We start from the raw sequence: 27,693 nt of genomic DNA, 5'->3' as shown, positions 1-27,693 counted from the left end.
CCTGTTCGCGCTGCCCATCACCTCCCCGGCCCCCCAAGACCTGTCTGCCGATGTGCCATGCGCGAGAGAAGAGTCCAGAGTACCACAGGGTTGTTTGGATCATTTCACATGCTTTATTTCAGCAGTCAAAATAATTAAAAACATCTCAAATTATTATACATATACAAAATAGGTACAGAAATCCTCAGTTGCTCGCCCTCCCAAGAACATCTGCTTCTCGCTAGGAATGGGGCTTTGCTTTGGGGTTGCTTTGAAACCCACGGAGAGACGCACAGAAGAGGAGGGTGGGAAGAGGAAAGCGAAAGAGAGAGAGAATGCAGCAGTAGTGGAGGATGGCGGGAGAGCGAGAGGGGACAGGAGTGTGCGTGGAAGAGATGAGGCAGCAGGATAAAGGAGGGATAAAGGACAGAGGGATGGGAAAAGAGAATGAATAGAAGAGGGAAAGCAGAACTGGAATCCACCTGCTTAACTGGAAAGATAGGATTGCACACACCTTCGTTCCCTTCCAAGGCTACTTGGATCTAGTTTGCGTTAGTTCCCGTCCTTGTTTTTAGGGTTTTTTTTTCCTGTTTGTTTTTAAATAGCACCTTCAGAAAATTCACAAGTTGACCCTGGGCAGCAAAAGAACTGAGTTTCTGTCCTGAAAACAACAGTCCTATCTCTATAGCACCAATCGGTCCCTATCGCAGCCTCTCCATGCGTTGGCTTCGTGGAGTTTGAAACCACCAAAAAAACCAAGAAACGAAAAGGGACCTAGAACTGAAAAACATTAACACAGCGAATGGAAAAAAAAGAAAAAAAAAGAAAAGACAAAGTTAGCACCTTTGATTGAAACCTGAAAGCCAAGCCCCCTTCTCCACAGCCTGGTGTCAGTTAAAAAAACCCCCAAAGCAACTTAAAACTACTTGGAAAACACAGTTGAGAGGTAACTTTCCATACAACAATAATATACATTTGGAACATAACATTTTCTCTGCTTTGGGTATTATTATTATTATTCATTTTTTCCCTTCATTGTTCACCGACAAAACACTGGGTTTGCTTCTAAGCGGATTTTATCTCCCAGCTGCTCTGCTAAAAGTTCTTTCTGCTTAAGAGTCAACGCACCAAATGACAGATCTTGGCTGTTTTCCACACTGCTGGATTTTGCTTAGGAAAACAATTATGACACCTGGATTTGACGTTTTTCTCATATTTATTTCTTTTGCCACCCGAACAAATGAAAGGAAAAAACCAAAACGGTCCATTACACACGATTTTAAGTGCCTTCCTTTCAGTGGTATAAAAATATATATATATATGGTAAAGACACCAGCAGGGAGAGGTCGGCTGTAGGTTAATTTTGGTATTTTTTTTCCAACTCCAGGTTTTAAAAAGAGATTTTTTGCATTGGCGGGAGAGGAGTAGGAAGGAGCAGGGGAGCAGGGTCTAAACCGTTTTGGACTAGCTTAGCATTGCTCGTGCGGCTGCAGAATTTTCAAAGCAGGTTGTTGTGATTTGGGTGTTTTGGTAGGGTTGATTTTGGATGGGATTTTTGTTTTGACTGTGCAAGTAGTGGTCCCAAGATATTACTTAAAAAAACCAGTAACCAAACCAACCCCAATCTGTCTCCAGGGATTTAAAAAAAAAAGAAAAAATAGAACCATGTCAAGCAAGTGGACCCACTTCCTTCATTTTTTTGAAAAGTCATTTATTTTTGTTTTTTTGGTTTAATGCTTTTTTTTTTTTAATGGAAACAAAATAGTTTTAGAGATGATGAATAGAAAAAAACACAAATTCAAGTCCATGTGAAATTGTCTCCTTTTTGGCTGTTTTTGATTTTCTTTCCGGGGGGGAGGGGTTTAGCTCCGGTTTACAAGAAGCAGACGGGTCCGATGTCAATTCCGAATTCCTGATCTGGCGCACCAACGTCCATGAGGGCCACGTCAATGACGGGCAGGCGAGAGGTTTTCGTTGTCTTGTATTCGATGACTGTCTTGCCCCAGGTGCCAGTGTGACTCTGTGGGGAAGGGACCGGGAAAAGGAGAACGTTAGGGTCACTGATAGACCCGCTCCTCGAAGCTGCAAAGCTGGCTGCAAAGGAACCTCTGCCCAAGCATTGGAGACAACATTGCACAAGGGGTGGTCTAGTGATTAGGGTAAGGGGCACCTGGGAATCAGGATTCCTGGATTCTCTTCCCAACTCTCAGAGGTTAGAGGGGACCCTGGGAATCAGGACTCCTGGGTTCTCTTCCCAACTCAGAGGGTGCAGGGGGCCCTGGGAATCAGGACTCCTGAGTTCTCTTCCCAACTCAGAGGTTAGAAGGGGCCTTGGGAATCAGGACTCCTGGGTTCTGTTGCTGGCTCTGACACTGACTCATGGTGGGATCTAGGGCAAGACACCTTCCTGAGCCACCATATACGAGCCTGTACCAGCCTAGGGGACTTACACAGGCTGTAGAGAACTCTGCCAGTCATGTCCACGGCTGGAGAGACTGATACACAGCTCTGCTCTGCCTCTTGCAGCTGGTAACCCCATATCACCCTCTCCACCCTCTCATCTCAAGGGCCTGGGGAGGCGTGGGTGCACCAGCTCCCGGTACCACCTGTGCTGGCGGAGCCAAAGGCGGTAGGAGACTCACCGTGCAGCCATCCTCGGTGACTCCATAGGTGAAGCGGCTGTTGCCCTCTGCTCTGATCTCAATCTCGTTGGAGCCCTGGAGGAGCAGAGCCTTCTTCAGGTTGCCAGTCTCCTGGTCCATGTAGGCCACACTGTTCTTGCAGTGGTAGGTGATGTTCTGGGAGGCCTCAGTGGACATCAAGCGCAGGAAGGTCAGTTGGATGGCAACGTCAGCTGGGTTGGATCCCTCGCCACCATATTCGAACTGCAGAGGAGAGAGAGAGAGACCCCCCGGCAGGAAAGCAATGTTAGTCCTCAGATCCTTTTCCCCATTCCGAGTCTCCAGATCCAGCCCCTTCTCTTCCCACCCTTCCCGCCTCGCCAGTCCCCTTAGCTCACCTGGAAGCCGTCACTCATTGTCTCGCCGAACCAGACGTGCTTCTTCTCCTTGGGGTTCTTGCTGACGTACCAGTTCTTCTGGGCAGTGGTAGCCTGGGTTGGGTAGACGCAAGTCTCGCCAGTCTCCATGTTACAGTAGACCTTGATGGCATCCAGGTTGCAGCCTTGGTTGGGGTCAATCCAGTACTCGCCTGGCGGGGAGAGGAGAAGGACAAGTGAATGGGCGAAGAAAGAAAGAAAGAAAGAAAGAAAGAAAGAAAGAAAGAAAGAAAGAAAGAAAGAAAGAAAGAAAGAAACGAGAAGGACGAGTGAATGGGGAAAGAAAGAAAGGAAGGAAAAGGACGAGTGAATGGGCAAAGAAAGAAAGAAAGAAACAAGAAGGATGAGTGAATGGGGAAAGAAAGAAAGGAAGGAGAAGGATGAGTGAATGGGGAAAGAAAGAAAGGAAGGAGAAGGACGAGAGAATGGGCGAAGAAAGAAAGAAAGAAAGAAAGAAAGAAAGAAAGAAAGAAAGAAAGAAAGAAACGAGAAGGACGAGTGAATGGGGAAAGAAAGAAAGGAAGGAAAAGGACGAGTGAATGGGCAAAGAAAGAAAGAAAGAAACAAGAAGGATGAGTGAATGGGGAAAGAAAGAAAGGAAGGAGAAGGATGAGTGAATGGGGAAAGAAAGAAAGGAAGGAGAAGGACGAGAGAATGGGCGAAGAAAGAAAGAAAGAAAGAAAGAAAGAAAGAAAGAAAGAAAGAAAGAAAGAAAGAAAGAAAGAAAGAAAGACAAGTGAATGGGCAAAGAAAGAAAGAAGGAAAGAAAGAGTGATGGAGGAAGAAAAGGAGGAAGGAATTCAGTAGTAATGGGGGAGGAGAGGGAAGAGGAGTGTGAGTTAGTGAGGGTGGCTAAAGGCAGGGCAGGATAAGGGGAGCAAGACAGGCCGCTACGAGAGGAGATGCTCAGTGAGGATGCGCCCAGGACGAGGCTGGGAAGCTCACCGCTCTTCCAGTCATTGTGGCACATCTTCAGGTCGCGGCAGGTGCGGGCTGGGTTCTTCCTGGTGCCCTCAGGGCTGCGGATGTTCTCAATCTGCAGGCTCAGGCTCTTGAGGGTGGTGTCCACCTCCAGGTCCCGATCACGCATCACGTTGGCGTCGTCAGCCCGGTAGTACCGGCTGTCGGTGTGGGCCTTCTCCTGAGGAGGCTGAGGCAGGAAGCTGAAGTCGAAGCCGCCGCTGGGTGGGCCTGGGGGACCTGGGGGTCCGGGAGGTCCGGGGGGACCCTGTCAGAGGAGGAGAGCAGAGCAAGTTGAAGGCAGGAAGCCCTCTCACCCAGCGGCCAGCAGATCCCAACTGCCTGAGCCCCAGAGGGGGATACGTACAGCAGGACCAACATCACCGGTGCGACCACGTGGCCCTGGTGGACCAATGGGGCCAGGGAGACCATTCAGACCATCTTTGCCAGGGGAACCAGAAGAGCCAGGGGGACCCTGTGAGGAAAAGACAAACACAAAGTGAGATCCGTGGGTTCTGGAGAGAGGAAAGTGGGGTGGAGGCGTGTCCAGCTTGAAAGACAGGCCGAGGGAGAACATGCCAACTGTCCCATCCTTTCAGTCATGACCCAGCCCATCACCCATCCTTCCACCCCTCTTGTCTGTTCCATCCACCCAGCTCTCTCATCTAGCTTACCTCCCACTATTCTTATCCGTCTCAGGAATTAATAGAGCACCCGTGACCACAGTACCAGGGACCGTGCCCCACTGGAGACACACTCGGATCAACTAAAGCCACTGGAATCACTCTGGATTTGCCCAGGTCCAGCTGAGAACAGAACCAAGCCCTGTCCTTGCCATCTGTCTGGGAAACCCTCGCCACACAGTGAGTGCTGGGAGAACCTTACAATGACATCTCCTTATGGGCGGTGTGATACCTACAGGAGGACTTTGATTGTAGAAGTGTCCATGTCCCCTGGATCATTTTTGTTCCCTTCCCATCATCGCCTCTGTCTGGGACAGGATTTTCTAAGGCTGACCCACACTGTGCAGGGCCTCTCTTATTAAGGCACCTCCCTACTAAGGTGGAAGAGTAAAGGGTCAGTAGAAAGCAGCAGGCATCTATCCTGGGTTTCATGTCTCCTTGATAGCAGTAGGCCCATGGCCTACATGCCCAGTGCTTACAGGAGTCTGTGCTGTGTGCTCAGAGGCTACACTGATGGTTTTTAAACTACCGGCTACACTATGGTCCATATTCTGCCTCTTGCTGATATCCGTGCCACCCCAGATCAGGGATTAGGCAGGATCTGACCTTTAACAGGTGATGCCATGTGTTGTGTTGCACCCTGGCTTGAAAACGGTGCTGTCTATTTCATTCATGAGCTCTCTGCCCCCAGCCTGGAATTTCCCAAGGCTTCAGGCATCTGCACCAGCTGGGCTCATGAAGGTGGCTGTTGGCTTCACTGGGGTGGTACTTACCCTTGGACCAGCGGGACCGGAAGCTCCAGAAGGACCTTGTTCACCAGGAGAACCCTGCCCCAAACAGGAAAGCAAACGTCAGTTCTGCAACTACGCTGCAGCCCGTGCAGAGATGTTAATAAAACCACCGTGTCTATGAGAAACTCCCACTGGGCTCTGATCAGCTAGGCTACTCCCGTGTCTGAAGCTCATGAGAGAGGGCAAACAATAGGGCAGGTTTGGAGGTTCTAGGGGGCAGCTGTTGGCCTGTGTCCTAAGATCAAGGGGCTGAGGTAACAGCAACAGGCCGGACACCTGGCTTTCCCAGCTGCTGCGTGGGCGAGGGCAGTCATGAGCTGAAGGTCTAAGGGCAGCCTGAAACTGGGGCAGGCCAAGGCTTGCCCATCTCCTCATCAGGCGATGGCCTTCACTAGGATTCTCCCATGATTCTCTGGGGCAGTGAGGAAGAGGGTCCATACTCTTCTCTCCAGAGACCTGCTATGGGCTTGTCTCTTGGAGCCGGCTATATCGGGGGCATGGGAGGCAGCCATACTCACGGGAGGACCAGGTGGACCCTGGAGACCAGAGAATCCTCTGTGACCCTTCAAGCCTCTGTCACCGTGTTCACCAGTTTCACCTTTGTCACCGCGGGGACCTTGTGGGCCCTGGAAGAGGAAGCAGAGTCACCTCGCTGAGTGGCTGGGAAGGATGCCGCCCTGCCCCTTGCTCAGCAATGTTATTGCCAAGCCAGTTGCTTTTCCATATCAATAAAAAGCGGAATCTGAACCCATAACTTACAGCAGCACCGCGAACACCAGCGGGGCCAGCAGGGCCAGCGGGACCAGCAGGACCCTAGGAAAGGAAAGAGAGAGAGAGAAAGGCAACGATTAGAGCATCCACTGGGATCATTAACGTTCCCTTGTGTTCATTGCTCTGCATCGTAGCGGGGAGCGCGTCCTGTTGGTTAGAGCAGGGCAGACTGGGTGTCAGGACTCCTGGGTTTCATTTTCAGCTCTGAGAGGAGAGCATAGTCTAGTGGAGAAAGCAGGGGGGACTGGGAATCAGGACTCCTGGGTCCAAGGCCTGACTCTGAAAAGGAGTATTCTCTAGTGGTTGGAGCAGGCAGCTGCTCTGCTTGATCCTGTCTTGATAACTGGGCTGATTATTTCATATCTCCCCAGTTCTGTTCCTGGGGTCTATTCCCAGCTCTGGGAATAAGCATTGTCCCCTGGTTAGGGCAGGGAACTGGGAAGCAGGATGCCTGGGTTCTATTCCTAGCTTTGGGGATGAGCATTGGCTGGGGGTTCGGGAAGGGGACTGGGAGCAGGACTCCTGGGTTCTATTCCCAGCTCAGGGCAGGGAGTGGGTTTTATGTTTAGGGGAATGTAAAGAAGTGTCACTTACAGTCTCACCACGATCTCCATTCTTGCCAGCGGGACCAACAGGGCCGGGAGCACCAGGGGCACCGGGAGCACCAGGAGGACCAGCTGGGCCAGTCTCACCACGGTCTCCCTATTTCCGGAGAGGACGAGGAGAGAGGGAAGCAAAGCACCAAGTTAACGTTCGCCTGAAGTTCAACCCTCCCCTACCCCCACACCAATAAAAGCCTATTGCCCTGACCCTTCGGGGTCCAACTCACCTTGGGACCAGCAGCTCCATCGCGACCAGGAGCACCTTCAGCACCGGGAGAGCCCTGAGGAGAAGCAGAGAGACCCAGCATTAGGCATGAGCAAGACAGAGGGGCCTTCAGTAAGAGACAACCGAGGAGTGAAAAATTAACCAGGAGGCCTGGGACAAAAGCAAGAGATGGGTGAGGTCTAGAGATCAAAAGAGAAAGGGGCAGGGAAAGGGACCCACAGGGCTTCCATTTCTCTCTGGAACTGGCCCCTTCTCTGATCCCTCCCGTACTCAGCTCCTTTGGAAACCATCCCGTCCCGGGATCCTGGTTGTTCTCCCATCTCTCGGGCACTGCGCTCCGGGCATTGTCCCATTGTTCACTGGCACCAGCCCCTGCAGGAGGTCAGGGGCAAGGTCTGTCCTACCCTTCAATGGAGCAGACCATTCTGAGTGTTGGCCCAGGGGCATGGAAAGGGTTAATCTCTCCTTGTCTTTGGTGCTACTCCTGGTGATGGTGGTGGTGTCTGGAGCTCCTGATGTCGACAGGTTGCCTCTAGTGACTATCAGCAGGCCTGCAGGATTCCCCCCAGGGGCAGCCAGGAGACTAATCCACCCTGGCTTTTAGCACTTCTTGGCCTTGCCTGTGTTTGGGCAAAGGAGAGTCCTAACAAGACAAGCATGGTGGCAGCTCACCTCACGTCCAGCTTCACCAGGGGGTCCGGCCAAGCCAGGAGGTCCTACTGGGCCAGGAGGACCACGTTCGCCAGAGGAACCAGATGGACCTTGTTTGCCAGGTTCGCCCTGGAGAGGAGCAAGAGAGAGACCAGCCCAGGTTAGAGAAGAGGAGGCAGTGCAGCTGAGACCAAAGAACCTGCTCATGATGGGAGAAAGGTTGAATCCCCTCCCACTGCCACCAAATGACGACACAACCCTGTCCCAAACTGGATTCCACTCCCAAGGGCCTCAGAGTTTGGGGCTGGAGTTCTGGCTCCAGGCTCAGACAGAGCTGACAAGAAGGTCAGATCCAGGGGTGGTGATCTTCTGAGCATCCCTCAGCCTGGGAGGTTTGGCTCCAACATCCTCTTCTATAATAATGATAAAACCACAGGTCCCTCCCCGCTATTCCTCCTCTCTTATCTCCTGGCAAGAGCAGCTCCCCCGGACAAGGGGGAAGAGTCAAGGACTCCGTTCCTTGCATGGAGAGCTCCCAATCACGCCAGCAGTGAAGCGTGCCCGGCTCCTGTCTCTCCCACCCATTCCTTGCCCTGCAAATGCCAGGAGAAGGTCTGAGCCTCAGCGGCTGGGCCATGAGATCCAATCCTGCTTGGATCCTTTTTGGGCAGGGGCAATGGGTTGAAGCCACAAGCGTCCTTTGAGGTCCGGCTTGAGGGCGTAAGGGTTCGGCCTCATACTCACAGATGGGCCAGGGAGACCAGGGAAACCTCTCTCGCCTCTCTGTCCGGGAAGGCCGACGACACCACGCTGTCCAGAAATACCCTGTGGGCCTGGAGTACCAGGTGCACCCTGGAGGGGAGAGAGAGATTCTGATTACAAACCCACCCATCTTGCTCTGGGGCACGTGCTCCAACGACACCTGCCAAGGGGCCCGAGGTAGGACTGAACGGGTACTTACAGGGGCACCATCAGCACCAGGGGAGCCCTTCTCACCAGAAGGTCCGGGTGGGCCAGTGGGGCCAGGTTCGCCAGTGCGGCCAACTGGGCCAGTCTCACCACGGGGTCCCTTGGTACCTTCCTTTCCGCTGGGGCCTGGTGGGCCAGGGAGACCAATGTTTCCCTGGGAGAGAGCAGAGAGGTGAGGTCAGGCAGCGAAGCCCAAGACTTTGAGAGGCAACCCCTCTCCAAGGGGCACTGATTTATGACTGCCAGCCCCCTCAAGCAGAGGGGAGAGGAGACCTGGCTCCATGCTCCGGCGCCACCATGGGGCAGACAGAGCCACTGCTGGGCTGCAAGTGGTACCAGGCTACCTGGACCATCAGCCCGCGGGAGCCCTCATTACATTCTGAAGCACCATGGAAGCTCTGCGGCAAGGCCTTGGTATTCCTCCTGCCAGCTCCACGGCTCCTCATGCCCCTCAAGGGTCCCGTCTCCTCCCCGTTTGGCTTCCAGGCTGCCCGCTCTTGACAACGACCATCCCCCATCCTCCCCAGCTGCTGGAGGCTGGCAGTCCCGTGGCAGATCTCCCACCAGCCTCCCCGGCCCCACCCCTGCCAGCAGGGCTCAGTGTCCAATGCTGTCGGCCCTCCCCCTATGCCACCAGCAAGGGGATCAAAACGGAGATACTTACAGAGGGGCCAGGGGGACCAACTCTTCCAGCAGCACCAGGGAAACCAGTAGCACCCTGCGGGAGAGAAGGCATAAGTCCCACGGCTCTGTTAGCCACAGATCTGTACTATAAGCCCTGCCCAAAACACTGCCCTGCCCATGGGGTCAGGGTGAAAGGGAGAGTTGTCATAGCAAGGTGGAAGGTTAAGGCAGCCCTAAGAGGCTGCCTGATCTTCCAGATATGTCTTGCCCCTCAGGGCGAAAGCCAGCCAGCTCTGGACAAAGAGACATTCTCTGAAGCTCGGGTGGAATTTTAAGTCTCCAGACATTTAGTGTTCATGGCTAAAGGGAAGTGGCTTAAATACTCAGCCAGCTGGGGCCCCTGGACTGCAGGGCTGCTTCAATACCATGGCTCGTTGTTGCTCGTTCATGGAGCAGTTTCTCTCCATGCAGAGAATCTTAAGAGGTCCATGAATGCTCAGGACACTACAGGACTTTTACTCGGGCAGGTGTATGGCAGGGACATGCTCTCTGAGCTGCAAAAAGACAGCCACGTTAACATGATCTGATTCGTGGGCGAGGGGCATTCGTTCTGTTGCCCCTAGGTTCTGATTTGAATGCTCTAGCCAGAGGGAAGCAGAATATTTCTCGGCCCAGGGAAAAAGCTGCTTCAACTCCCAGAGGGATGGGAGGAGGGGTTTTTTTCCATTTTGCTACAAACTCAGAAAGCAACCCCCTTTCGGCTCCCAAACTGCCTCTTTCCCAGTGATGGGAGAGAGGGGGAGAAAGCAGGCCCAGGGCAAAGGCCGCGCTGGAAAGGTGGGTTCTCACATGCTGCAGCTGGGGCGGGTGGGAAAGCAACCTTCAGCCAAATTTTGGTGGGATAAGCCGAATCAGAAGGGGAGTGAACACTGCCCCATGAAAACCAGAGAGCGATCCCATGGGGGACTCACCAGCTGATTGTCAGCCCAAGCCAGTCTGTCACCGGCCAGGAGCTCAGGTAATTTTCCCCAGCGCCCGGCTGACTGTGTATCAAGGTGCACGACCACTGTTGCTAAGAGAGGGACATTGTGCAAGGTGGCTCCCATCCCTGGCAGCCCAGAGGCTGAGCACCAAGGTGGAGGAAATACTCACAGGGGGTCCTGCACTACCTCGAGCACCTTTGGGTCCGGGAGCACCAACAGCACCCTGCAAGAGAGGAAGGAGCAGGACATCAGAGGTGGGAACGGAACACTGGCCGAACGGGGAGGGATCGGGGCAGCGGAGAGTCACTTACAGCGGGGCCAGGAGCACCAGTGGGTCCAGCAGGGCCTGGGGCACCCGCATCGCCCTTAGCACCAGCATCGCCAGTTTCACCTTTAGCACCAGGCTGGCCGTCAGCACCCTGTGGAGGAGAGCAGAGCAGAGGGTGAGGGGCAGCGTCCCTGCGGGGAGCTCGCGGAGGTGGGAGTGGACAGTGGCAGGGGCATGGTCCTTCTTAGAACAGACACGGGCTGAGGAGACTAGGCTGTCGCGATTGGGAAAGCCCCGTCGAGCCCGCATGGGAGCCAGAGGATCACAGGACGTAGGACTGGTCCTGTTCCCCATCGGAGGCCTGGTGTAGGACAACCCGGTGACTCCACGGGCCAGGGATGAGTCCCCTCTCCGTACGCACGGACAGTATCCCAGTATCGCAATGGTAGGATTGCTTCCGTCCCAGAGCCCTGGGCTGCATGGGATTACCCCCGTAGCCCGCCCCGCTGAATACCATCCTCCCGAGGGAGGTCTGGGTGAGGGGAGGAGTCACTGGGGCTAGTGAGAACCACCTCTTAACCATCATACTTACAGGGGGGCCAGCGAATCCAGCGGGACCAGGTGGGCCGGGCTCACCACGATCTCCCTGGAAGAGAAGGAACCAAGAGAGACGGGGTCAGCGAGGAAAGGGCGAGGTTGATCTTTGCCTCTGAAGCCAATCGGAGAGGAACGGTACTTACGGGAGCACCACGAGCACCAGTGGGACCAGAGGCGCCGGAGGGACCAGCTTCACCCTGCGCAAGGGGAGAAGAGGGAGGAGGTTAAGGCTCGGGCCTGGCAAACCAGGGCTCTTCAGAGGCGCCTCTGGGACGAGGCTGGCTAGCTCGGGGGTCACTCGCGAGATGTGGGGAGAGCAAGAAGTTGCCTCCTCGCTGGAAATGGGGGATAGGGATGCAGGAACCCCCCAAGGCACAGCCCTGACTGGGCAGGCCGGGACTGTAGAAAGCATTCCCGGGGGAAGCTGATGAAGCCCCATGCTCTCACTGGGTGGATCCAGAGGCACCTCTGCATCGAATGATCAGCTGGGGCCTTCCTCTCTGTCTCCCAGGAAACAGAAACTGGGTCGAGAGCTGCTGGGCACAAAGGGCACTGGCCTTTGCACGAATGCCAGGGGCCCGCGACACCAGCTCAGGTGCCCGAGAGTCACTGCCCTGCTCCTTCCAAGGGGACAGGGAAAGGGGGGGCGGCGATCCTTACCTTGTCACCAGGAGCGCCAGCTGGGCCGGGGGGACCAATGGGGCCAGTCAGACCTCTTGGGCCATCTTTGCCGGGAGTTCCATCAGCACCCTTGGGACCTCCGTCACCCTGGGGAGAGAGGGCAAGGCAAGGTTACCTTCTGGTTACGGAACACGGAACAGGGTGGGGACTTGTGCCAGCTCTGGGGGGGGGGTGAACGTGTGTGCCCGCACACGTACAATGCACCTCTGTGAGTGTCTCCGTGTTGTCCCCCTGCTTCTCTTCATGTCACAGTGCTACCCCGTGGAAACCCACCTGCATTCCTGCTTCCCCACCCACATCCTCACCCTCCGTTTATCTGCCCCGCACTGGAAGACCTTCATGCCAAGTGTCCGGGCCATTAGCCAGTCAGCTTGGCCAACGGAAAAAGACAGTGCAGCCTCCAAGTGCTGGCCATGTCAGCTCTCCAAGCCATTCAAGCTGGTGGAGAAGACCTCTTCCAAGGGCATAACTAGGCCATGTGGAGCAGAGAACCAGGGCACTCTGCTGGACTCCTGGAGAGACACACACGGCAAGGCCCGAAGTTCCTTGGTTTGGGTGGAGGTTGGGGTTTGCTTTGGTCTAAAGCAACTGTTGGATGAGGACATCTAGGCCTTGAAGTGGCTCAGGCATCTGGCCTAGACAGACTCCCCAAGAGCAGAGAGGAGAGGCAGAGGAGGCGGGGGACAGAGCCGGAGCTGGAGCAGAGAGATGAAAGAGGAGCGAAGGGGGACGAGATGGAAGGGAAAGGGGGACGAGAAAGGCGAGGAAGAAGAGGGACACAAGGAGGTGGAAAAGAGAGAAGGCCGGAGAAGAGTGGAGAGGGGAAATGAGGCGTCACAGACTGAGCATGAGCAGGGAGATCTGAGGCTTCTCCATGGTGAAGACTGAGGGTTGCTTTGCTGGTGGGCCTTCGGGGGGCTCATACGTACTCTGTCACCCCTGGCTCCAGGCAGACCGGCAGCACCACGTTCGCCAGGCATTCCCTGCAGACCGGGAGGACCTTGGTTTCCGGGAGTGCCAGGAGCGCCAGCATCACCCTAAAGCCCCACAAGGCAGAGCCGGGGGAAAAAGAGAGTCGGGGTTAGAAACAGAGCTACTTCCTCATCACAGCAAAAGCCGCCCGCCTTCCAGAGAGACGCCACCCGTCCCCCATTCTCTGGTGCCAGGGCAGGCTGCCCCTGGAGCCAAGCAAGACCAGGCCATGAGTGCTGCCCAGGCCAAACGGGGCCTCCTGGGCCTTGGGCAGAGAGAGGAGAATCCTGCAGCAGTTGCAGGACTGGGGCTATCTCGATGGGGAAAGATGGAGTCCCCACTTCCTGCTTTGCACCTGGGTCGAGGCAGCTGCTGGCTGGCTGGACACCGAGCCTCAGCCCCCTCCAAAGCAGGAGGAGTGTATCCCATCGCATATCCCATTCCAGAGCCTGCTTCCCCTGGACACGTCAGAGGCACTGATTTTCCCCTGGTTTCCCCTCCCATTTCTGGCTGAGCCTCCTTCGCCCATCATGGCGGAAGGAGGAGGAGGAGGAGAGAGATAGGTACATACCTTAGCACCATCGTTACCAGGAGCACCGTTACCACCACGTGGACCCTGTAGACCGGGTGCACCTTGGACACCACGCTCGCCGGGGAAACCTCTCTCACCCTAAAGGAGGGAGGAGAGAGAACCCGAAACTGGTTACAGCACCATCCAGAGGGGCAGCAGGCGAGAGAGATGGAAGGGTAAGAGATTGCTTATAGCAGAGAAAATGAATCTCAACTTACTCTTCCACCAGCTGGACCGGGGGCACCAGTGTCTCCGGGGGCACCCTGTCACGGGTGAGAAAGAGAAAGCAGAATTAGGGCTGAGGGCTGGGAAAGGGGCATGCTATCTGCTGGAGAAGCCCAGATGTTGCCCCTGAACTGGCTGAGGTGGAGCAGTGAGTGGCCGGGGAGGGGGACATCTGCTCCAACCCCATCCATAACTAAGCACCAAGCTCCATCCTCATGAGGGCCAGACTCTGCCTCTGTCTTTCCACCACTGGAATTTTGCATGGATTGTCCCAGTTAGAGACAGCAGAGCTGTACGGTCCTGGACCACCGAGTCTCCTCCCAAGCAAAGCCAGGACATGGTCTCACCCAACAGAGGATGCATCAGCTGTTACACTGAAACTACACTGGCTCTTAGCCGAAAGGCTGGTCTTGGGCCCCCGGGCTGGATATCTGGACTGAATACAGAGATAATCCCAAGTGGCCAAACTGAGATCTGGATCCAGAGTTCAACACCCACCACATCTCCAGCCCCGGTTTATAGGTGTTCAGATCCATGGCCGGGGCCCATGTCCACACAAAAGGCTTTTGGAGAAGAGGTTGGAGGCCTGGACTGAATGAGTTTCATGGTTGCTGTGGCCTCTGAGATGAGTTCTGGGGCCAGTAGAAGGTCTGACGGCGGCCAAGGCCCTGTCTGGAGGCAGCTCTCCTCATTCATCGGCTAAAGGGGAATCTGCTGAGTTTCATCACTCTGGACGTACGTCCAGCCTTGGAGGAACATCTCCGGCTGGGGGTGGGGGAAATGGGGCAGGAGCTCTACGGAAGTGAGAATGGCCATGAAAGGCACTGAGCGAAGATATGGGGCAGGCAAGCAAGGGAATGGGCGCCCGGGGACAGGATCTGTCATGGAGGCACTTTTCCTTGGCTTCTGATGCTAAGTGGAGCTCTTCTCCTTCTTTCAGTAAACCTCACCCACCGCCATGGTTTCCTGGCACTTACCTGCTCACCGGGCTTGCCAGATTCACCAGCTGGACCAGCGGGACCGGGCAGACCCTGGGAGGGGAAGAAAAAAACCCAAGAGTTGAGATTTCCTGGGGGAAGGGGTGTATGTGAAAAAAATGGAACAAAATATGATTGATCAGGAGGGATTTTCCCCCCTGTGATGGGGCCTTTAATGGCACACTCCTCACCTGGAATCCAGGAGCACCTGAAGGCCCTTGTTCACCTCTCTCTCCAGCGGGACCCTGAAAGAGGAGGGGAGAAAGTCAGCAAGGATCCAGTGGGGTTCGGAGCAGTGTGCTCCCCGACAATCCAGCACAGAGGGCAGGAGCGAGAAAGGGTTCATACTCACAGCTGCGCCAGGAGGTCCCTGAGCACCAGCTTCACCATCTTTGCCAGGAGCACCCTGGGGGGAGAGGAGGAAGAGGTTAAAAAGAGCTCGGCGCAAATGCTGAATGAGTCTCAGAAGGGAGCAGGGCATGAGCATTGGGGAAGGTGTGGCGACCCTACAAGGTTGAGAAGCAGAAAATCTCAGGGGCTTCAAAAGTTGCCCTCATGGATTATGTGGTTAACCTGCAGAACTCATTGCCACAAGGTATTAGTAATGAGGAGAAAAGGGCATAAGGGATATAAACCCTGCCCCAGAAGTCCAGGGAATAAGCAATTCTGTGGCTTAGGAAGAACCAGCCACCATAGTCATGTCATCCCAATGCAGAAGTTTTTATATGTTCCACTGAATCTTGTGGTGGTAGGCCAGAGCCCAGATATTGGCTAGATGAATCATAGAATATCAGGGTTGGAAGGGACCTCAGGAGGTCATCTAGTCCAACCCCCTGCTCAAAGCAGGACCAGTCCCAAATTTTTCCCCAGATCCCTAAATGGCTCAAAACCCTGGGTTTAGCAGGCCAATGCTCAAACCACTGAGCTATCCCTCCCCCCAGTCTGGACCCCAGTCTGCTCTGCTGTGGAAAGCCCTATACTATCTAGGTCCGTTTTACTGTCATGGTAAATTTTCTCTTTCTCATCTTGAAGGAAAGAGGCCTCAGGCTGGCAAACTCTCAGCTGGGGCCAGCCCTGGCTGCGAGAGACAGATTGTTAGGGGCCATCAGTACCAAGGAAAATACGTACAACAGCGCCAACGGGTCCGGGAACGCCTCTTTCGCCGGGTTTGCCGGGCTCGCCCTGAGAAAGGGAACAAAATGGCTTCAGTGAAGGAACGCGGTACACCCTGGGAACAAGCAGCGAAGGGCTATCGGGGATGGTTGGCTCTTGTATGGCCCTAGGATGCAGCCACAGGAGGGCCCGAAAGGCGCCATGACAGGAAGCAGGCGGGGCTGGCCCTGTGGTAGTTTTAGTGACACTCTAGGTTGCCTCCCATGACTGCCCCAGCTCTGTCTTTCCTTGTCATCTCCCCTCCCCATGGTGGGATGTCTCCTGGGCCACCTGTCTCTGCCCGCAGATAACCCCTGAGGGAGAGGTTCCCAGAGTGTCCCCCCCCATAAAGCCCCTCTTTACAAAATGGTACCCAAAGTGGCCACTTATCCCTTGTGCTTTGTATGCAACCACTCCCGGGCGGCAGCCAGGGTGACAGGGAGTCCTGAAGGTGGCCATTTTGTCACGGCCCCATCACTGGGCCGGGCGACTCACCCCAAGTATAGGAGGGGCGCAAGTTGATACTCACAGCAGCACCTTTAGGTCCAGGGAAACCCATCACACCAGCAGGACCTCTGGCACCGGGTGGGCCTGCGGATCCGGGGCGACCATCTTGACCAGCGGGACCCTAGCGTGGAGGAAGCAAAGGCACAGTTCAGAGGAGGCCGTTGTGAGCAATGGGAGAGGAGGAGGAGGAGGAGGAGGAGGAGGAGGAAGGGCGCTGATAAACCACGACTTACAGTGGGGCCGGTCTTGCCATCGGGACCGGGGCTACCTGGGCTTCCAGTCAGACCCTGAAAAGGAAGAAGAGCTGGGTTAGCCATGGGGCATCCGGCCTCCTTTGCTGTGTGCGAGAGGTTGGTGGCCGGGGCCAGAACAGGGTAGGATGTGGTGGGCGAGGGCGGGTAGGGCAGCCGATAGGTCGCTGCAGGGGGTGGATGTGGGGTGGCCTAAAACACCCTCTTTCCAGAACGGAGGAAGAGGGCAGTTGCTCTAAGCCGGCTGCACCCAGAGCGCTGGCCCCAGAAGAGGCCGGGGGCAGGGGGTGGGCAGAGAGTTCACCTTGAGATGGCGCTTGGCAGAAATAACAGCAAGGTTCGGCGGGACTCCCCGGGCAGCCCCTCCATCCCACTCAGAACCATTGCCCGGCTCCTCCCCGCTTTTACCTTGGCACCGGGAAGACCAGGCTCGCCAGGACGTCCAGATTCACCAGGGGATCCTTTGGGACCAACAGGGCCAGGGGAGCCACGTTCACCAGAGGGACCCTAGGGTGGGGAGGGAAGCAGGAGAGAGAGGTCACACACTGCGGTGGAAACCCGGATCGCTTCTTCTCGCGGGCACGGCGTGATGAGCCAGCAGGGACCCACTGTGTCACGTGACAGAGGAGGGTGACTAAATGGCACCGAGTGGGCACTGGATGGGCACTGAAAGGGCTTTGCCAGGGCTGGCCACAAAGAAATCACTGGGCTATGCCATGGGGTGAATAACCCTAGCGAAAGGGCCATCCTAGCATATGTACCATGTGGAGACAAGCCAATTCCCACCTCCAAATCCAGAACACGGGGTGTAAAGAAAGGGGATGGGGCCAGGGAGCGGCTGGGTAATAGACCCGATCCCACAGGGCAGAATGCACTGCTCCCAGAAAGTCCCCCTGACTCCCCTTTCCACATGCTTTAGCTGCTCCCAAGCCCCTTGCAAAGGACGCCCAGGTGGAAGCCTGGCTCCGCGTCCTTTGTGTATTTCAGTGTGGCGGACATCTGAGCCTCTTCTGTCTCTCTCACATTAGGAGGGAGCAAACGACCGGAGACTAGCACCTACCTTAGGACCAGAAATGCCATCAGAGCCAGGGAAACCGCGGCTTCCAGGAGCACCCTGTGATGGACACAAGAGAAACCAGGGAGGTAAATGCCCATGCAGCCAGCAAGTGAAACAGGAGAAGGTCTGAATGGAAAGGGAGCTTCACAGAACCCCCAACCGAATTCCCCTCCCCTCCCGGGATTGCAGTAAGTAGGAACAGGCCCTAGCTGCCAACCTTGGGGGTGAAAATTTCAGGGGGATGGGGACTCCAGGGGGTTGGTTGGGTTTGGGATGGTGATGGGGCTGGACTGCACGTTCAGATCCCACTGTGATCTGGTCTGACCTCCTCCCAGAACCTGGGCATGTGCCAGGCTGGGATTTCAGGTCAGGCCCCTTATGGGGCCAGTCACAACATTCGGATCTGGATTTGGTTCTGGGTCCAGATCTGAATTTCCCATCCCAAGATTCGGGAGGCGCTTGGATCACTGAGAAAGTCGGTCGGGACCCCTCTGTGTCCGAGAGACAGAGCTCCAGGTCTGACCAGAGGACAGCACCATGCCAATGAGCATGAGCTCCAGGGGAAACACAGTTGCCACTTACACGTTCGCCAGCAGGGCCGGGCAGACCAGCAGGGCCGGGCTCACCACGGGATCCTCTCTTGCCTTCTTCACCAGATGGACCAGGGGGGCCTTGGACACCAACAGGACCCTAGAGAGCACAAGCAAGTCAGAGTGGTGAGTGTCTGCCTATGGCTAGCAAACCAGACTGTAGGCAAAGCTCCTAGCAGCCCCCGCGGGGCTGGTACTTACAGGTTCTCCCTTGGCACCAGCATCTCCCTTGTTGCCTGGAGCACCGGGTTCGCCCTGAAGGTAGAAGGAAAGAGAAACGAATTCATATCAGACGTCTCCCTGCATGAACAAGGGCTTAATGCTGCCTGCCATCTATGTTGCACCCTCAACCCCTTTTTGGCTCCAGGAGGAATGGCAGACACAAAAGGCTCAGCCCCATGAAGGGACAGACAACTTCGATATTCTGGAGGGGAGGGGAACTGTGCTGGCTGTAACCCAGGTCAGAGGATCCCCGTGCCTGGGCGGAGGAGAGACGTCTCCAGCGGAGACAGGTGGCTGATGAGGCACAGAGGGGTGTAGGGAGGTGCTTGCAGAGCTGCAGAGGTGAAGGCTCTTGAACTGCAAGTGGCAATGCCACAAGGACAGTCAGAGAAGGAGCCGAGGGAGGGGATGTGTGGGGCGCTGGGGTCAATTCACAAAGCATGATGGGCTCCTTCCAGGCCTGGCGCATCCCTGCCTAATCCTGGACGGGGAAGAAGGCCAATCTAATTCAGCGGCGATGGGGAAGGAGGAAGATACTTACGCTGTTACCCTTGGGACCAGGAGCACCGCTGGGACCCTGGGGTCCGGAGGGGCCACGAGCACCAGGGAAGCCAGGAGCGCCAGCTATGCCAGGAGCGCCCTATGGGAGGCAGAAGAGATGGTGAGGCAGCTGGGAAAAACTGGCTCCCAAGAGCCGACCGGCTACAGAGGACAGAGGGGCAGGAGACGGCTACTTACAGTTGCACCTTTGGCACCAGGTTGACCATCGCTACCAGGGTTGCCCTAGGAGAGAGAAGACAAGAGGAGGGTTATCACCGGAGACAACAGGGCAAGGAGCAAGAGCCGGGAGGGGTCATGCAGTTCCACTCACAGTAGGGCCGGCGGCGCCAGCGGGGCCGGGGGCACCGGGCTCACCACGGGTGCCCTGGGGGCCTTCACCACCGCGACCGCCTTGGGGACCAGTTTCACCCTAGAGCACAAGAGAGGAGAGAAAGACCAGTGAGCACAGTGACTGCTGGGAGACACCCCCACACCCACGCTCCGCGGAAGCCATTTGCCCTCAGGCCTGACCGGGCTCTGACTGGAACCGAGCTGCTCCATCCCTCCAACCCACTCTGGGGGGGGACTGACTGGGGCCTGCTAGCTTTCGGCTCGCCCTGTTTCCTCAGAAGGCAGCTGTGAGGCCTTCGGGGACGACTGGGCACAACAATTGTGCTGTTATCAGACCCGGGGCTTAGCAGGAGTTGGGGTCGGCATAAGGCAGAGATGGACCCGCAAGGATCCTGACCCACAGTTTGGTGAGGGTTACGGGGCCAGGCCATCTGGCCAGTATATTTGAACTGTGATGAAACCTCAAGATGAAGGCTAGGATCAGCTTCCACCCAAGCCGGCTGCGGGGAAAGCTCCTGCCGCAGCGCTGGGGGGGTGCCCCCCGGTGAAGACGGGATCATGTCCTTACCTTAGCACCGACAGCGCCAGGGAAGCCAGGGGGGCCAGCGGGGCCAGCTGGACCCTAGGGGAGAAGGAAGCGGGTTAGAAAGTGATAGCAAGGAACCTCCAGGGCTGGGGGGTTCTCATCACGGCAGCCATCTTGGCTTCGGCCAGAGATCTGGGCTGTGTTTTGACGTGGGTGGGAACAGAGGCCGGAGGGAGGAAACCTTCCCATCCGGGCATTGGCCAGTTCCTGAGCGGGGTTGTGCTCGTGCCACCCTTGGGGCTCAAGCCAGCGAAGCTCCAGGAGGGGAGCGATCTGGGGGTCGCTATGGCCAGTGCCTGTGTGACCGCGCCACCCAACGGCCAGGGCCCCGCGGCTGAACCGTCTCCTCTCAGGGCAGCGCGAGGTGAAAATACTCACTGTGGGGCCAGCAGCACCTGGAGCACCGTCGTTACCGCGAGCGCCCTGCCGGGGAGAGAGGAGAGAGGCACTGGTTACAGACAGGTTGGCACAAGACCCGGAAGCCGTGAGATGAGGAGCATGCTGCACATTGGAGCTATCCCAGCGGGCGTGGCCCAGAGGGGTACCACCGGGGGGATGCTTCAACGTGCCCGCAGCCCAGCAATGCAGCATCAATACTCACAGCGGGGCCAGATGGACCAGGGCGGCCTCTCTCGCCGGGAAGACCACGGGGCCCCTAGAAAGGAGGAGAGACGTGAGTTCATCTCGAGACGCCACCATCATCATCTGCACCCTGCCCTCTCCCCCGCTCTCCCACCCCTGCCATGCTCCCCAAACCCTGTGGGGCTTCATGCTGGTAAATCTGCCCCCTTTGCTGTCTAGTCCGTTGGAAAACCAAGCACTCCGGAGAGCCAGCTCGACCCTCCCCAAAACCCCGATTCTTGCTGCTCCCATAAGCTGAACGCCTGCCCGCGTCACCACCTCCTAGTCCAGACTCTTGCTGTCAGTGGGAAGCAGAAAGGCGTGACAAACTACTCACTATTTGTCCGGGAGCTCCATTCTCACCAGGGCTACCAGGCTCACCCTAGAAGGAAGACAAAGCCAGAGTCAATGGCTGGTTCCCAAAGGGGACGAGGAAATTTTTAAGGGAACAGAGAGGGCCAACGTGCCTCGTGGCAGAGGGACCTTACCTTGGGGCCAGCTGGACCGGTATCACCCTTAGCACCATCAAGACCGCTGAAACCCTGGAAGGAAGGGGAAACAGAAACACAAGTGTCCAGTGATGAGGCTTAGGAGAAGGCACTGTCGTCCCAGGTGGAGGCATGACTGAAAATCATCTGGCTTTGCAACGGTCCCTCACAATGTGCCTGGGGGCAGGAGGGGGGTAAGGCCCCATCTGTTTGCCAGCTAGTGGCATGAGAAGTGGGGAATTCCTCCAAGAGGTGGCGTGAACAAGGGGCTCCATCAGACCCCTCCTGGTAGAAAGGAACTTCCAGGATCGCCTTGTGATGCGGCCAGCTGAGGGCACTGTGGGGCCAGCTCAGATACTGCTTATGTTTCCACCGGGGCCAAGGGCTGGTGAGAGTGTGCACGCTCAGACAGCTGCATCTCCAGGGCTTTGGAGCGGTAGGGGGACACCTTTCCTTTTCCTTTTCCAAGTGTAAATAATTAGGGAATCAACTTACTCTGTGACCCTTCATGCCTGGCAGGCCAGCAGTTCCGGGCAGACCACGGGCACCCTGGGGAAAGGAAAATAAATGATTTAGAGACAAGAACACCAGTGACACCCCACATCAAGCCAGTTACTGCAGAGGGGAACCCACCACCCCAGGCAAGGTTGGATACTTGGGGCATCCATGGTCATGACCATCTCTTGCTGTGATCATGACTCCTAGCCATTGACAGTGGTCAGCTTTAGTCAGGACTGGAGCCAGAGCTTGCTAGAGCCAACCATCTTCCCCAGTGAATGGTTGTCATGTGAAGTAAGCTAAAACCACACAGTGAGACCAAGAGGTTTCAGGCAGGTTTCCCAGCCAGTGCTTTTCAGCCATGTCACAATGATGATGCTGGTCAAAGGTAAAAACCCACCCTAACCCGAATGCTACGGGGGGAACCAGACAGAAAGGACATCTCACCTGGGGGCCGGGAGCACCACGCTCGCCAGGACGTCCGGGCTTTCCAGCTTCACCCTTGGAGAATGAAGAAGAGATGGAGTCAGGTCAGTAGCCCACACAGCTCGTTTGCAGCAAGAACCAATCAGATGCTAAATGCACCGGGAAAGGGACGTAATTCTTCGCAAAACCCTATCTGGGGAGAGGTCCCGTTTTCTTTTCTCTCGGTTTTTCAAGGCATCATGGAAGCCAAAGCCCCACCTGGCTCCTTCTGCTTGCAAGGAAGGCCATGTACCCAACAGGCTTAGCACAGCTATAAATATCTGGCTAACAAGCAAGGCTATCCCCTGCATTTTGGGGGGCAGGGAACTTCTCTAGAGGGACTTTTGATCTTGAAGGACACTTACATCATCTCCGTTCTTGCCAGGTGGACCAGCTGGACCACGGGGACCCATGGGACCCTAGAACAGGCAGAAGAAACGTGTGTTAATATTCTGAGACTGGGCAAGACTTTCCCATTGCCACCCCTCCACTAGCCATTCACCCAACAGGACTGGGCCTGGTTCTTGACTTGGCTAGAGAAATCCCGTCCCCCGATGAAGTCTTTTCTGCAAAGGTAGGCCAGGCTTTGCATCAGCTGCCCCCAAGTGGCAGAAGAGGGAAGGTGCAAGGAATTGTCCCGGGCTCGGGCCAGGAGATTCAGCGTGCAACCCATCCCGTTACCCAAATGAAGAGTGAGAAGACAATTGACCATGACTTACAGAAGCCCCAGGCTCTCCAGGCTCACCGGGAGGACCTTGGAAACCTTGAGGACCCTAGAAGAGTAGGAGAAGAAGACGGGTTAGAAAACGAACATAACCGCATCCAGCTTGCTCACGCGTCAGTCCGATTTCCCTCCGCTGCCGGCAATGGCTGCCTCGCGCGGAGCATCCGTGTCTATCACACTCCATGGTGCGAGGTATCTATCGCCGACCACCAGGAGGGAGCCAAGCCCACTCTACTCTCCGGGCCCAGGCAACTCCCCTTCCCTTCGCTGAGAAGGTTTCTGGGAGCTGAGGAGCCTGAAAGGGCACCGGTGGTAGCTTGTTCCCAAAGGGGGCAGTTACAAGGTGCTGGCTGAGGGCTCAAATGGGCCATGTTTTCTTGACAGGGAAGATGTGAGGTACTTACAGGAGAACCGGGAGGGCCGGGGAGACCGCGGGGACCAGCTGGGCCCTAGAAATGAAGAAGAGAGAGAAAAGAATAAGTCAGGTGAGGAGATGAGCTGGAGCAGTCGCCATGCTGCCCAGGCCTGGCCACCCCTCCATCTCGGTTTTCGGTGACCTCCTCTTTTCCAGCAGGCCCCTCTCTTCCCTCGCCACCCGCAGCCACCTGGCTCGGGGCTGACTCTCCACAGCACAGACCCTGCCGCCTCTTGCTGATCTTTTACTACCTCTCCCCTCCCCTCGTGGACGGAGCCCCTGGTGACCCCTTGAGGTCCTGATCCATGGAGCCACCTACGAAGAAGTTCTACTTGGGGAAGAGAGCAAGCTCCAGGTCTCAAGCTGTCCGAGGATTAAGGCAAATTCAAGTATCCCTTGCCGATCCTGAGTAATCAGGGTGCAGCTGCCCTAGGAAAACATCGGCCCTGACCAGCTGGTGGTTATGAGCCTGCCCCCTGGAAGATATCTGCCGCCCCCCCTGCTCCGCCTGACTGATGCAGCAGGCCTGGTGCATTCTAAAGCCAAGCTAGGCCAAGCTAGCTCCTGTTTTTCCTGCTATGTAACTCCCACTCCACTCCCTCCCCTCCTTTCTCCCTAACGTCTTCTCCTGTTTCAGTCCTGGCCATCAGGCCGGCCCCTGCCCCTGCCCCTGCCCCAGCCCCTCGAGGGAGACACTGGACACTCACCATAGGGCCGGGCATGGACAGGCCGCCAACGGATTTTTCGTCATAGCCATATGCCAATTGAGGTGCGAAGTTCTGCAGGAGAAAGAAAGAAGGGAAAGCCGGTGTGAAAATACTGCACTGCATTCATCCCGTGCCGAGGAAGAACTGAGCGAATGATTGGAACCCAACTCACTCCGCCAAGGCCTGGAGGTCCTGGGGGGCCTGGGGGTCCAGGAAGACCAGGCTGTCCGGGAATGCCATCTCTACCAGGTGGGCCTTGGGGTCCCTGCAAAAGAAGAGGAGAGAACTCAGAGGTTAGTACTGCGGTAGCGTCATCCGGGCATGAGACAAGGTAGGGTAACAGGACTCGGTCGCAAATGTCCACGGTTTAAAAGTTTTCTGGACAATTTTAAAATTCTTTAACACGTCCATGGAAGTCTTTCCCCCTCCCTCATCCCCATTTCCTGACCAAACTCCAGCGCTCAATGGCCAAAGCATGGCTGGAGAGACCTACCCTGTCTCCTCTGGGGCCAGGTTCTCCTCTGGGGCCCTGGAGGGGAGAAGAAAGAGGGGTGTTTAGAGAATTAGCATGGAGAGAAAAGACCCTTCAGAAAACAACAGGGAACAGGATTGCGTAGCAAGACTATGGAGAGTCATTACCTCTACTCCAGTGGCTTCTGGGTAGACAGGAGAGGCTGCGGGGAGAAGGACAAGGGGTCATTTAAAAGGAGCAAGTCATGTGGTTATCTAAAACCCACCCCCATGCTGCACCCTGCCCATGGAAGCCAACCCAGCTGCCCTGGTATAAATGACACCAAAACACCCCCCCTTGCTGTACCTACGTAAGTAACATGGCTGGCAGAAAGATGCTCAAATGTTCTACCTGAAAAAGACCTGCATGTCTCACTCTCTGCCTGTCACCCTGCCCGTGATGCATGCTAAGGAGAGGTTATAACTGAGTCCACCACAGCTTATGCTGGTCCACTGGGCACCTCCTCCAAGAAATAATCAGTCCCGTTTGAAATGTCTCTTTAGAAAGAAATGCCCGAGAAGCTCAAAGGAGAGGCGCAGGCTTGCTATGTCTTATCCATGGCGCCGCAGCTCGGGGCTCTAGCTTCACCAGGGGTGATGATGGAGGTATCAGGTCTCCAGGTTAGGCTCTGCTGATCTCCTGGTCTCCAGTCCCCTGCCCTGTCTCTGCATGTGTAGGAGGAGCTGATTGTATCTGGGGCCAGCATACCCTGGTTCTTAGCACCTTATATCAGGCTAGATAGACAGACAGAGCATGCACAAGAGTGTTAGTCAGTACCCTTTGTGTCAGGGCAGATGGGGCAGCATTCTCCAAAGGGGATCTCAGCGTTGGGGCAGTTCAAGGTGTCTTCGCAGATCACCTCATCGCACAGGATGTTGCCGTTGTCGCACACGCAGATCTGGCAGGGTTCAGGTTTCCACACATCTTTGTTGCTGTATGTTAGTCCGTCCTGTATGCAGTTTACAGATGGAACTAGAGAGACAATGAGAAACGGGAGCGGGGGTGTCGGGAGCGAAAGAACTGAATCAGGACCCAGCCCAGAAGCTGGAGGCGAGGAACCCCCAAGCCAGGGACAAAGAGGCTGATCGGACTCGATTGATTTTTTATCCAAAGGTTTTTTTCCTTCCGCTCCAGTTCCCGCAACGCAGGCCTCCCCCGCCCCTTCTCCTGGAACCTTAAAACACTCATCTGCTTCTCATCAGCTCAGCTCCATGACATAGGAAACAGGCCAACACCGCAATAACTATTTCCAGTGTCTTTGGAATTTAAACAAAACCTGCGGCCAGTTGTTACATCCAACTGTAACCTCAGCTTGCTGGAGCCTAGGCCAAGCCAAATAAAAATGCAAAGTCTCCTAAAGGGAAGAGGGCTGGACTAGGAGGGGGCGGTGGAGGGAGGGAGGCAGGGGTCCAGAGACAAGGGGTTCTGTGGAGGGGCAAGGAGGGGGAGTGAAGTGTTTTCTGTCTGTTGCTTTGGGAAATGGGATCAAGTGAAAATGGTTTGGGTGGGAAGGCAAACGAGAGCAGGGTGGGATGCAAGGCCAGGCGGGCCGGGTTGTAATTAGATTCAGCATTTGACACATTCAGGCAGGCAAGGCTGGGAGGTGGTGGCGATGGATCAGACCCAGGAAAGCAGGAGGTGGACTTAATAAAGAGAAGCACGAGATGGGGAATAAAAGCAGGCCAGCTTTTTTTCTTAGCATGGAATTGTTTTCACGCAAGTTTCAGGTTTGGTAAAATCTCGGCATCATTTGCCCGCAGCGGGGAGACAAACGGGATAAACCCTCCTCGCGTGTGAAACCCTGTAGGGCGGGATCACGGCTGACAGGCCAGATGTTTCTACTCTGTCGTCCCCAACTTCTCATGTCTAGTTTAAATTATTGCTGGCTGAGTCCCTGGGAGCCAGCGGTTTTGCAACAGGAAAGTGCCGTGTTGACACCCGCCCGGAATGCAATGGGGGTGCAGTCAGTCACTCCGCCTGTAGGTGGCAGGCCAAGCCTAGGTATAAATGCCTGCAACAGGATCTCATTAGGGGTGTTACTCCTAGCATGGGGGGGCTGGAGGGCGGGGGGAGTTTGCTCAGCAAACCTATTCGACTGTTGACCCCGGAAATATAGCCCCTTTGGTGAGCACTGTCCAGCCCCAGGGCTCCCAATGGGCCCCAGGGGGCGGTGATGCAGTCCACAGAGGACTTTGCAGGAGCAAGGCCAGGTGATGGCCGCCAGAGGTCGCCATGGGACACCCCCCCTTCACACCCCCACACCATGAAACTTCACTGCAGAAACATGAATCCAGGTCCTTAGCAGCCAGAAGGTTTTGTCTGTGAAGTGATGTCTAGACTCCTGCGCTTTACAGGCTTCTAAAACATTTCCCTTATGAATCATCTGAGACTTTTCTAATTCTTTCCTGATGGCTTTTGCAGGTCAGAAAACTCCAGCCCTGGGCTCGCTCCCCGCTCCCTTCACTTTCCAAGGCACACAATGGCTTTTCCATAACTGGCTTCCCCCCTCCCCAGTCAGCCTTATCTTCCCTCCCATGACAACTCCTCCCAGAGGCTGATTGTGCTGCTCACCCCTGGCCCCCAAACTTGGCAAGGAATCTCAGGGCTTCTAATTGATCCAACTTGTCTGCCCGCCAGAGGCATGTTTGAAAGAGACACAGACCATATGAACACGCCCAGTTCCCTTCTGCAGCTGGTTAACTTTGCTTGTGGAAGGGGATGTTTTCCACACCGAGCAGCTTCAGGGGGGGAAGAACGAACATCAACAAATACTTGATTTGTCCACTCCCACTTTATAAGCAACACATTCAATCCCCTTCTGACCTCCCCCCCGCACCGCCCCACCAACACACAATTCCAAATGCTCTGTAAAGGTTGAGAAATTCTTGCCAGCACCCCCACCCCATTTGAAGACACACAACCCTTTAAAAAACAACATTTCTCCCCATCTCCCTAACTTGATCTTGCAAATGCAGTTTCCTAACGAGAAAAGCATGCAAAATTCCCATCCAACTCTTGCAGAGCACTAGGGTTCGCAATCCCACTCGAGAACGTTAACAGACTTTTTCTTCGCAGCCCAGTCCAACTTTGCATCCCTCTTGCTCTAAAGCGCAACGTTACATTCCCCCCCTGCGCGCAAGCAAAGCTGTTTAAAGAGAAAAGGCATTTAAGTCGATCTCTGTTTCTCGTACAGAAAGTTAGCGAGAAAGTTTTTACTTACTGTCTTCTTCTTCTTGACCTTTGGTGAGTAAAACAGTCGCTGCTATCAACAGCAGTAACCGAGAATCCACAAAGCTGAACATGTCTAAATATTAGACATGTAGACTCTTTGGGCCCCTTTGTTCTGTTTTAGAGTCCAGTCATACAGGGATGATCTGACTATGTAGTTCCAATCCAGACCCCAGCAGAAACCTCCTACTG

The 27,693-nt window shown here is 55.5% G+C and overlaps 1 protein-coding gene across 1 annotated transcript; it reads right to left on the bottom strand.

The window, feature by feature from the left end:
* Positions 1–90: 90 nt before the first annotated feature.
* COL1A1 (collagen type I alpha 1 chain) lies at positions 91–27,693 on the bottom strand. The gene is made up of 51 exons (XM_073325760.1): positions 27,494–27,693; positions 25,051–25,245; positions 24,402–24,436; positions 24,256–24,291; positions 23,935–24,027; positions 23,763–23,834; positions 23,045–23,089; positions 22,636–22,689; positions 22,282–22,335; positions 21,899–21,952; positions 21,449–21,502; positions 20,954–21,007; positions 20,803–20,847; positions 20,446–20,499; positions 20,223–20,267; positions 19,827–19,880; positions 19,239–19,337; positions 19,106–19,150; positions 18,909–19,007; positions 18,347–18,400; positions 18,138–18,245; positions 17,559–17,612; positions 16,907–17,005; positions 16,481–16,534; positions 16,270–16,368; positions 15,717–15,770; positions 14,941–14,994; positions 14,780–14,833; positions 14,589–14,642; positions 13,605–13,649; positions 13,387–13,485; positions 12,773–12,880; positions 11,823–11,930; positions 11,306–11,359; positions 11,158–11,211; positions 10,609–10,716; positions 10,467–10,520; positions 9,355–9,408; positions 8,683–8,844; positions 8,466–8,573; positions 7,743–7,850; positions 7,072–7,125; positions 6,837–6,944; positions 6,231–6,284; positions 5,990–6,097; positions 5,454–5,507; positions 4,365–4,472; positions 3,983–4,265; positions 2,999–3,189; positions 2,622–2,864; positions 91–1,999 (listed from the first exon to the last, which is right to left on the bottom strand). The coding sequence occupies exons 1-51, from the start codon at positions 27,573–27,575 to the stop codon at positions 1,853–1,855; spliced, it is 4,365 nt and encodes a 1,454-aa protein (XP_073181861.1). The 5' UTR covers positions 27,576–27,693; the 3' UTR covers positions 91–1,852.

Source organism: Lepidochelys kempii, chromosome 27, assembly GCF_965140265.1.
Source record: "Lepidochelys kempii isolate rLepKem1 chromosome 27, rLepKem1.hap2, whole genome shotgun sequence".
Lineage (NCBI taxonomy): Eukaryota > Metazoa > Chordata > Testudines > Cheloniidae > Lepidochelys > Lepidochelys kempii.
This window is presented reverse-complemented; position numbering and strand designations above follow the sequence as displayed.

Bases quoted from the DNA above. Each gene is read 5' to 3' on its own strand.
- COL1A1 (XM_073325760.1), bottom strand. From the start codon at position 27,575: ATGTTCAGCTTTGTGGATTCTCGGTTACTGCTGTTGATAGCAGCGACT. The intron at 24,028-24,255 runs GTAGGTCTCTCC...CTTCTTTTGCAG, and splicing joins CTGGCCCCAGAGGAGACAGG to GGACCCCAAGGCCCACCTGG. The intron at 11,212-11,305 runs GTAAGTACCGTT...CTTCTCTTCCAG, and splicing joins CTGGTGCTCGTGGTGCTCCC to GGAGATCGTGGTGAGCCCGG.